The sequence below is a fragment of the Gossypium raimondii genome, chromosome 11 (assembly GCF_025698545.1).
Source record: "Gossypium raimondii isolate GPD5lz chromosome 11, ASM2569854v1, whole genome shotgun sequence".
In the NCBI taxonomy this organism is placed as follows: Eukaryota; Viridiplantae; Streptophyta; class Magnoliopsida; order Malvales; family Malvaceae; genus Gossypium; species Gossypium raimondii.
The window spans coordinates 11,618,128-11,627,506 of NC_068575.1; the positions used below are offsets into that span (position 1 = coordinate 11,618,128).

Sequence of the window (9,379 nt, forward strand, 5' to 3'; positions counted from 1 at the left end):
TTATAAGAAAACACTCATTTTTAAATTTTACATAATCATATATATTTTTATTTTTAGTGAATATAATTAAGCTTGCGAACCTCGTCTTGAGCATGGTTTCATATTTATTTTGATTTCAACATTATATATGGAATAATCATTCATGAATCAAAGAAAATACAAAGCAATAGTCCTTTTAAGGGCCAAAAGACAAAATTATTATTATTTTCTTCAACAATCATTTAAAAATAATTGTAACATATAATATTATTTTTATTTAAAAGTAATAAATCATATTTACAAAAATCTTAATTATAAAAAATAAGATTGTGATTTATATATTAAACTAAACTTGCTTATATATTTAAATAAATAAAAAGAACCCATGGACTGCATGTACCGTAAATTAATACTAGATTATGGTTCACCTCAAAAAATATTAAAAGTTTAAATATCTAATATTTCAAATTTAAATCTTTTTATTAAAAACATAAAAATATTTTCAAAATTAAAAATTTAATATAGAGAATAGTTAATATATAATACAACACAAAATGGAGTTCATCAAACCATAATCATTGCTCCATTTGATTACTTTTTCTTTTCCCACTCTCTTCTATTTGAGTTGGCTTTTTCTTTAGTAGTATTATTTTTCCTTTAAAACCATACCTCACAACACAAACTAAAGCTCCTCTCTCATATTCACTAAACAAAGTTGGAGACTCAAAACCCAAACCCACACTACCAAACACTTTCTTCAGTTCAATCTTCCCTTCTCTTCTCAAACTCAAACCCTTCTCTCTCTCACACAATTTCCAATCCATTTAAACCAAAAAAAAGAAAAAAAAAAAACACACCAAACCAACACCAAGTGAAAAGGCCATACCTTGAAAATTCTTCTTGGAATCCACAATTTCCTTTCCGGATTATCGGGTTCCGGATCTGCCACCCATTTCACCAACACCCCTTCCACCTTTTCTTGGTTACCCCGTTAAACCCCCTCTTAACTTTCTATAAAACCCACCACCAAGAAAAAATATAATCAAACTCCAAAAATAGAAGAAAAGAGAAAGAACCCTGTTTTTAAAATCTCTTCCCACTGTCTAAAACATTGAGAAACACGTCTTTTATATACATAGTGAACCCTAAAGACAAAAAGTCTTAATTTACACACATACACATTCAAGTAATAGAGAGGGCCGGGAAGAAGAAGTTGCTTTGCGTGTTTGCGTTTTTAAATATGGCAGGTAATCAACAACAGGAAGCCGGGTTAGGTGATGATTTCTTTGAACAGATCCTGGCAGTACCACCAGGCTATGGTGGTGGTGCCACCTTGCCTATGGGGTTGCAGTTAGGTTCAAGTGGTGGTGCAACTGGCGCCAGTGGTGGCGATAGTGGTGGTGGTGGGTTTAGAGGAATAGGCATGATGCCTTTAGGGTTGAATTTGGAACATGGATTCTTAAGACATGAAGATGGAGTTGTAGTTGACAACAACAACAACAATGCTTCTTGTTCAGCTGCTTCTGCTGTTTCTGGAATCAGTGTATGAAAATTCAATCAATCTCACTTTCCATCTATTAAACCTTTCTTTTTACTTGTCTTCCTTCACTTTCCCTTTTCTTTAAAATATGGGCTATTATACAATTTTTATAGAATTGATACAAGGTTCTCTTTGACAGTAAAATGACATGGTAGAACCAATTATTTCTTTTGAAGATTTATCAATGGTAGGATATTAGGCATAGAAGCATTATTTCCAAGGGTTTCTGATTTTTTAACTACTTTTTCATAATTCATGCTCAAAAATATTTTCACTTTTGTACCTAATTTTTCCTTCCTAAAGTCGCCTTTTCCTACTGCTAATTCCTCCCAACTTGGACTCGATGTTGCTCCTTTGAAAACTAAAGCTATTTTTTTCTAATGTTCTATATTTATATGCTTTATATGAACATCAAGAAATTAGAAGGGTAACTCTGTCATAATGTGTGTGTTTTTTTTTTGTTACTTTGCTTTGTGGCAGGAGAGAGATTCTATGCATATGGTAAGCTTGTTTCCACCTTTTGGACAAATGCAAACTCAGCAAATCCGCGCTTCACCGCCACCTCCTCAGCCTCCACCGCAGCTCCACCAGGTAAAACTTTTTTTGGGACAGATATACCCTTTATATTTTCATTTTCCCCCTTAAGTTTTTTGGGCTTTGTGTTTAATAAAGATGCCCTATAAGGAGCCTATTTCCTATAGCATTTGAGCCTTAATTTGGACTACTTTTTCATGGGTAAAATATCAGTAAAATTATCAATTATGATGTTTGATATAATATTGTTATAAATAATGTATTAACTTATCATAAAATATATATTTTTTTATGTTTAGTATATACCAAAAGAAATTTAAAATTTGGGATTGAACTACCTTTTTGTTCTTTCTTTTAAGGTTGTACTGTAAAATTTTCCCTTTTTGTACGGTTCATCATGATTAAAACCAGGGGTATATTTGATATTTGGAGAAAACCTAGGGTTTTAATTATTATTTCCCTTTTATTACTCGTGCCTTTCACGCTCTTTAATGGAGAGCGTGGGTGAAAGGGAAGCAATTACTGACACGGATACAAAGTGTTGTGCACGCGTGGAGAACTCTGCTATTATATCATCATCTCATCCTATACAATTTACACAGGGCAAAAGTGAAAGACTCGAGTGGTCTTTTTCAACATCCCAGTGATGATCTTTGTCGGAGATAGATTTCCCACCCGACTAGCTAGCGCGTGTGTAGCAAACGCTTCAAAAGTTGACTTGGGTTTTCAGTTTTTTTAAGCCATTTTTTTAAATATCTGTGTTATTTTCAATTTCCAGATTTTTTGCATGATTTTGGGGAACAAAATTAATTCTTATTTTGTTAATTTCATAAGTGAAGGGTTTATTATTGGCTTGAGAATTTTTTAAGAGAATGTTGTGATTATTTTAGTGTGGCATTACCAACTTATGCAAGTACTTGTTAGAATTTTTTTTTTTATTTCACCAAGTTTATGAGAAAATATAGAAAGTACCGTCGATTTGGTTTGCCTTATTTCGGCTCTTTTTCAGCTTTAGAAAGCTTGAAGCTGAAAATTTAACCCAAAGTGTATGGTAGTAATTTAATCAGGCATCGATTTTCACGTCATGTTTCTGATATTGAGAACTATTAGTTCGTATTTGCTGTTTGTGTTTATGATTACCAGAATCTTGTGTTTCCGATCGTTGTAGACTTGTCTTGGACTTGTTGGGTTTAATGAAATAAGAAAGTGAGCCCTTTGTGAAAATTGATTGAGTTCACTAATCTATTTATCAAGATTTATATGTTATGCATGCTGCGATTTCGATGAATAAGAAAATTTTGATTGCATAATCTGTGACATGCTGGTGCAGCCATTTCACAGCCAGCCAACATCAGGTCCAGTTGCTGCTGCACCGCACCCACCTGCCGTCCGTCCAAGGGTACGGGCTAGGCGAGGACAGGCAACGGATCCCCACAGTATTGCTGAGCGGGTAAACTCAATTTCTAATTTCAGAATCTGGAATGATATAACAAAAGTTCTTTTATGAGCTGCTACTTATAGTTCCTCTTCCTCTTAGTAAAGAACTTGGACAAAAAAAGAAATTCTGGTAATCTTCCCGTTTTGTTTATTTAGTCCTTATCTTCTATTCTTTTGCCCCTCTCCCCGTACCTCCATGGTTTTTCTGGTGAATGCAGTTGCGTAGAGAAAGAATAGCTGAAAGAATGAAGGCTTTGCAAGAGTTGGTTCCTAGCTGCAATAAGGTTCCTCCATTCAGTTCTTATGCGTGGTATATGAATAGTGAAACAGACCTACTTACTGATGCATTACTAAATCTTTTGCAGACGGATAGGGCCGCTATGCTTGATGAAATTGTGGATTATGTGAAGTTTCTTAGACTTCAAGTTAAGGTGTTAACTTCTAAAATCTCCCTATCAACTAAGATTCATTTTATTTTATTTGTTGTCTTTATGCTTAGAAAGGCATCATTTCATTAAAGGTATTTAAGTTCAAATATCTTCTAAGGTTGCTTTTAGAACATCAAAATCGTCATTGTGGCTTTTGCATTCGCATTTTTTTTAAGCCCAAAAAAGTAAAAGGAAGTCGAGACGAAAACACCTCATCATCACTACCGAAAAGTTCCTCAACTACTTTGATTAATTGTTTGATAATTTGTAGGACCCGTATGCTGAATCCTAGACATCTATGAAGACCTTAAGCCATTACTTTCTGCTACAATGTCAGACTAAATTGACTCTTGTCTGTCAAGGCCACAAATAAGTTATTATTCGAATAGTAAAGAATGTGAACTCCATTATTGTTACTTTGAATAGTTGAAGAATGTGAACTGCCTTACTGTTTATTTCCTTTTTTTTCAACATCAAATTTATGGTATCGATGTTATCGAGTTTGTTGAATATTCAAACAGGTTCTGAGCATGAGCAGACTCGGTGCAGCAGGTGCGGTGGCTCAGCTTGTTGCCGATGTACCCCTACTATCCGTTGAGGTAATACGGAATAAGCATAATTCTTAAGTCAGTGGATCTTTCCGCCTCAAGTACTAAACTATCAAGTATGCATGAAAACTTAAGAAAGATGTAATAACTTGTGTGTTAAGGCATCTCTTTTGTTGGTGCCTTAATCCCTTATCGCTTCGGACTTTATGAATGTACATTATCTTACACTTTGACAGGTTGTTTTCTACGAATCTATTTATTGGATCAAGTAGTTGACTGTCGTTTTCAGACCTGGCGTGGCTTCTAAGTTTTATTTTCCATGATTTTACCCTTTTTATTTTTATTTTCTATGAATAGGGTGATGGTGCAGGAGGTGGAACCCAGCCTGCTTGGGAGAAATGGTCAAACGATGGCACTGAACAGCAAGTCGCTAAGCTGATGGAAGAAGACATCGGAGCTGCCATGCAGTTTCTTCAGTCCAAGGCACTTTGCATCGTGCCGATATCACTGGCATCTGCGATCTTCCCTGCACATCAACCTGATGCACCAACAATCGTCAAACCCGAATCAAACACTCCTTCGTAAAGATAAAAAAACAACATTATGACCCGCCAAGAACTCACTCCTAGCTCACTCGCAATGGCTTTTTAGTGCTTCGATCCAAACTCTAACTCCGACCAGCAGCTTCAATCAAGTCAGTGCAACTTTTCCATCCTTGTCTTTTCCAGTAAGAAAAAAAAAACATGGAAAGTTATTTTGATGTGTACCCCATAGGCATGGTGTAAGTCAAGGGAAAACAAATTCCAAAGGTCCATTGATGTGTCTTCATCTTTCTAATATGTAAGTGGAGGATGACCAAAAAAATAATGGTGGTAGGAACTCGCTTTCTTTCTTTCTTTTTCCTTTTTTTTTTCCTTGGATAATGGGAAGTGGGACCATTGAAAATGGATGGATAGGTATCTCCATGATGTATTTGAAGAAAGTTTTAGTGCAACTTGACCTTTTACATATATATGGGTTTTGCTCACCAATCAAATTAAATTCAACCCAATGGAATTAAAAACAAAGATTTGTTTTTAAGCTTAAATTTAGTGAGATTAAACCTATTAAATATTTATTATCAATTTAATTGATTAGAATCAAATATTTAATGAAGGATGTTTAGGATAATATATAAAGTTTTGTAGGAAGTGTGTGGTTTTCAGAAAGAAAATGAAAATGAAAATGTATTGCTAACATTATTTATAAGGATAAGGTTATAAGTTTATTGATTTTAAAAGTAAAGGTTTAGTCTTGAAAAATAAAGTTCAGTCCTTTTCTTTTCTGAATGAATGAAGTATTGGAGAGAAAGTGGCAAAAGAAGCTTTATTTTTATAATTTTATATTATCTTCTAAAACAGGACAAATCTAATGACCCTTTTCTTTATATATATATAGAGAGAGTTGGGTATAAATATTTGGTGATAATTAATATATACAATGAAGTAAAAAATTCAAGTGTAAACTACATTGTTATCAAACCAATTAGATCGAAAATCGATCGAATATTAATCTAATAATAAGTAAAAGGTTGATTGATTGTGAATTGTTATGAACAGTTGAATCGGACTGAAAATTAATTGAATTTTGTAATTGAACTGATTTTTATAATTTTTATTTTTTAAGTTTTAATAATTTATTTATTTTGAGTAATTAGTATTCAGTGTAAAAAAACATTGGTTTTGGTTTTATTTTGAGAGGAAAAAGGGAGAAGAGGGGGGAAGAACTCAAGTTTGTTGAACTCATTTGGGTTATGGGTATTTTACATTATGAAAAGTATGTATGATTGGTAAAGAAAACAAATCAAGTGGACTTTCAATACACAATGAGTTAGGACATTTTGAAAATAATATATAGGAGATGACATGACATGACTTCCCAAATCCATTTTCTCATAAATTTGTTTCAAGGGGGAAGAAAAAGTGCTTTACTTTATTTATGCTTTTAGAAAATATATATGTGATTTCACGAGAAATTAGGTTAGATTTGATGATTTGAATAAGGGATAAATTTTAAAATTATATGCTAATTTTGATTTAATGTGTAATTTGATATATAAATTTCAATTTGATGTAATTATATAATTTTGATTGTGATTTAAATGTATATATGAAACTTTATCATACACATTTAAAGAAATAAAGATATCAATTTATTTTTATATTGGATCAATATAATTATATGTGTATGTAATATATAAACATAAAATGATGTTATATCAATAATTTTGTTAATAATTTATGAGAATTGGATCAAATCAAATTTTCATGTATAAAATTGCACAAAATCAAAGTACATGTATAGAATTGCATATTATACTAAAGTTCATATATAGTTTTGAGATTTATCCCTTTGAATAACAAAGTGAACGTTTCATTGTCTAATTGTTTCTAAAGATTTCATTGTATAATTGTTTCTATTTAGTTTAGTTTTAGAGTGATTTTTTTATATTCCAATTTGATTTGTTTATGCAAAATATTATTTGTATTTTTTAAAAATTTGGGTAAACTATCTTGTTAGTCTCTCTAAAATTACATTGTTCACAAAAAAAAAAGTTAATTTGGTTACTACTGTTAAATAAATTGACCAAATTGGTCACTCCATCGTTAAATTTAAAGGAATACTTTCTTTTTTCTTCTTCTTTTTTTTCACCTTCTTCTTTCTAACCCAGAAACCATCATCGTCGCCCCCCTTAAAGATGCTTCTGCTTTCTCTGTCGAACCACCACTAGTGAACATTGTCCTATCAATGAATGACGCCATTGGATGTTTCTTCTTTCTCCCTATTTTTCTTAGTTTCCTTCTCCTTTCTTCCCTTTACCCATGGCCACTTCTTCTCATTGTCGTTATTGTGGTTGTTTAACATCTTTTTCGACGTCAGACTATCAATCCAAAACCACCAAAGTGAAACCCAAAACCTTCTCTTCAAATTTATAGGATTAGATTTCTAAAAATCCTTAAAAATTGTAAGGTCACTGTAACACCCCTTGCTCGACCGATCATCATGTCTGAGTTATGGGAAGCCACATCCGTTGCAGGAGCAACTTCCATCAAAATATAGTGAATATATCAATTAAGCAAACATTTATGACTTAAACACATTCATAATACGATTCGCAACTAAATCCAAGCCTTAATCGAGCTTACAAAAACTCTTTTGTTGACCCGAGCATTAATTAGGATCAAATTGTAAAGTTTTAAAAATTCAAGACTGACGTCATGACGTCACCAAATAGTTTGTCACTCGACGTCGGTTCGCCTCTAATTGTTAGTCGACATTGCGACAAGGAGAGTTTCTTGTCTCGACCTGGACTCTGTTTTGGTACATTTTAGGCCATTTGATACCTATTCCTTTCTCGATGAGGAGAGTTTCTCGTTACAAACTCATCATTGTTATTGTGGTTGTTCGACATCTTCTCCGGCGCCAGACTATTAATCCAAAACCACCAAAGTGAAACCCAAAACCTCATCTTCAAATTTATAGAATTAGATTTCTAAAAATCCTTAAAAATCGTAAGGTCACTCCCAAAGCTTTAAAATTTTTATGCTCTGATCTCCTAATCTGCTAACGATATGTTCTGATTTTGAGATGTTTTTCTACTTTTGAGCATGTTGGCAATGGTTCAACAAAAGCAACGACGACAACTTGAAGGAAGTGACAACTAAGGTTTTTAGGTTGAAAGGGAGAATGTAACACCCCTAACTCGTATCTGTCACCGAAATAAGATTTCAGAGCATTACCGAATAAACATAATCTAAATCATTCATTTTAAAATATTTCAATAATCATAATATAATCCATCATTAAACATGCATAACGTCCCTTATTCAAGCCTTCGAGGCCTTAGAATCACTTTAGAAACGACTAAATCAGAAACATTTGAAAAATTTAGGAAAAAGTTAGAAAAATTTCAACTACAAGGGTCACACACCCGTGTGGCCTGGCCGTGTGCCTCAGAGGGCCAAGACACACACTCGTGTGGCTAGGTCGTGTAGCTTTCTGACTTGGGTCACATGCCCATATGTGTTGCCCGTGTGTGACATATGCCCATCTGTGTTGCTCGTGTGTAACTCACGCCCGTGTGGATAGGCCGTGTAACTCTTTGACTTGGGTCACTTGCCCATGTATGTTGCCCGTGTGTTATACATGCCCATGTGTGTTGCCCGTGTGTGACTCACGCTCGTATGGCCAGGCTGTGTGCACCTAAAAGTACCTTAAAACTCAAGTTTACCATTTCCTACTTACTTGGACACTAAGTAACTCAAAAACCATTAGTTTAACCTATTTAAGACACGATCAATGTAACAGCCCGTTTTCAATGAAATCAGAACAATGGTTTCAGGACCACAAATCCGAGTTCGAAAGGAAAATTATTTTAATTATATTGCATGGTCTGCATTATGATAAGAATGTCATATGAAAATTTCGTTAAGAAAATTTTACCGATTACATGTTTAATTGATAAAAGGACCAAATTGCATGAAATGCAAAAGTTGAGTTCTAGTAGCTATAAGTATCAAATAGCTATGGAATTCAAAATTAAAGGTCCTTATATGGAAAATAGACCATTAAGAGGAGTTAGTAGATACTTATGATGATTCATCCATGGAAAATTGATTAAAGAACAGGACTAAATTGGAAAGTAAAAATAATAAAAGATGATAAGTAATTAAATAATGAAAAATATCATCATATTATCATCTTTCCCAAATAATTTTACATGGAAACCCTAGTTAGAAGAGCTTGAAGGTAGCAAGCTTATTTGGCTCAATTAGGTGAGTATCCAAGTCCTATTTTTAGTAATTTTTATGTTTCTGATATCGTAAAAGCTTAATTTAGCTATCTCGAGGATTAATTTGCAAAGTTATTAAAGT

General features: G+C 33.3%; 1 protein-coding gene across 1 annotated transcript; it reads left to right on the plus strand.

The window, feature by feature from the left end:
* Positions 1–634: 634 nt before the first annotated feature.
* Positions 635–5,476, plus strand: LOC105804644 (transcription factor UNE12). The gene is made up of 7 exons (XM_012637338.2): positions 635–1,522; positions 2,000–2,110; positions 3,384–3,503; positions 3,709–3,774; positions 3,856–3,921; positions 4,440–4,517; positions 4,824–5,476. Exons 1-7 carry the CDS (start codon positions 1,220–1,222, stop codon positions 5,049–5,051), a joined length of 972 nt encoding a protein of 323 aa, XP_012492792.1. The 5' UTR covers positions 635–1,219; the 3' UTR covers positions 5,052–5,476.
* The last annotated feature ends 3,903 nt before the right edge of the window (positions 5,477–9,379 follow it).

What these genes read in the sequence shown, in the direction of transcription:
- LOC105804644 (XM_012637338.2), top strand. Translation starts at nt 1,220, where the DNA reads ATGGCAGGTAATCAACAACAGGAAGCCGGGTTAGGTGATGATTTCTTT. An exon ending in CTGCTGTTTCTGGAATCAGT is followed by an intron (nt 1,523 to 1,999) that starts GTATGAAAATTC and finishes GCTTTGTGGCAG; the next exon opens with GAGAGAGATTCTATGCATAT. An exon ending in CTCCACCGCAGCTCCACCAG is followed by an intron (nt 2,111 to 3,383) that starts GTAAAACTTTTT and finishes ATGCTGGTGCAG; the next exon opens with CCATTTCACAGCCAGCCAAC.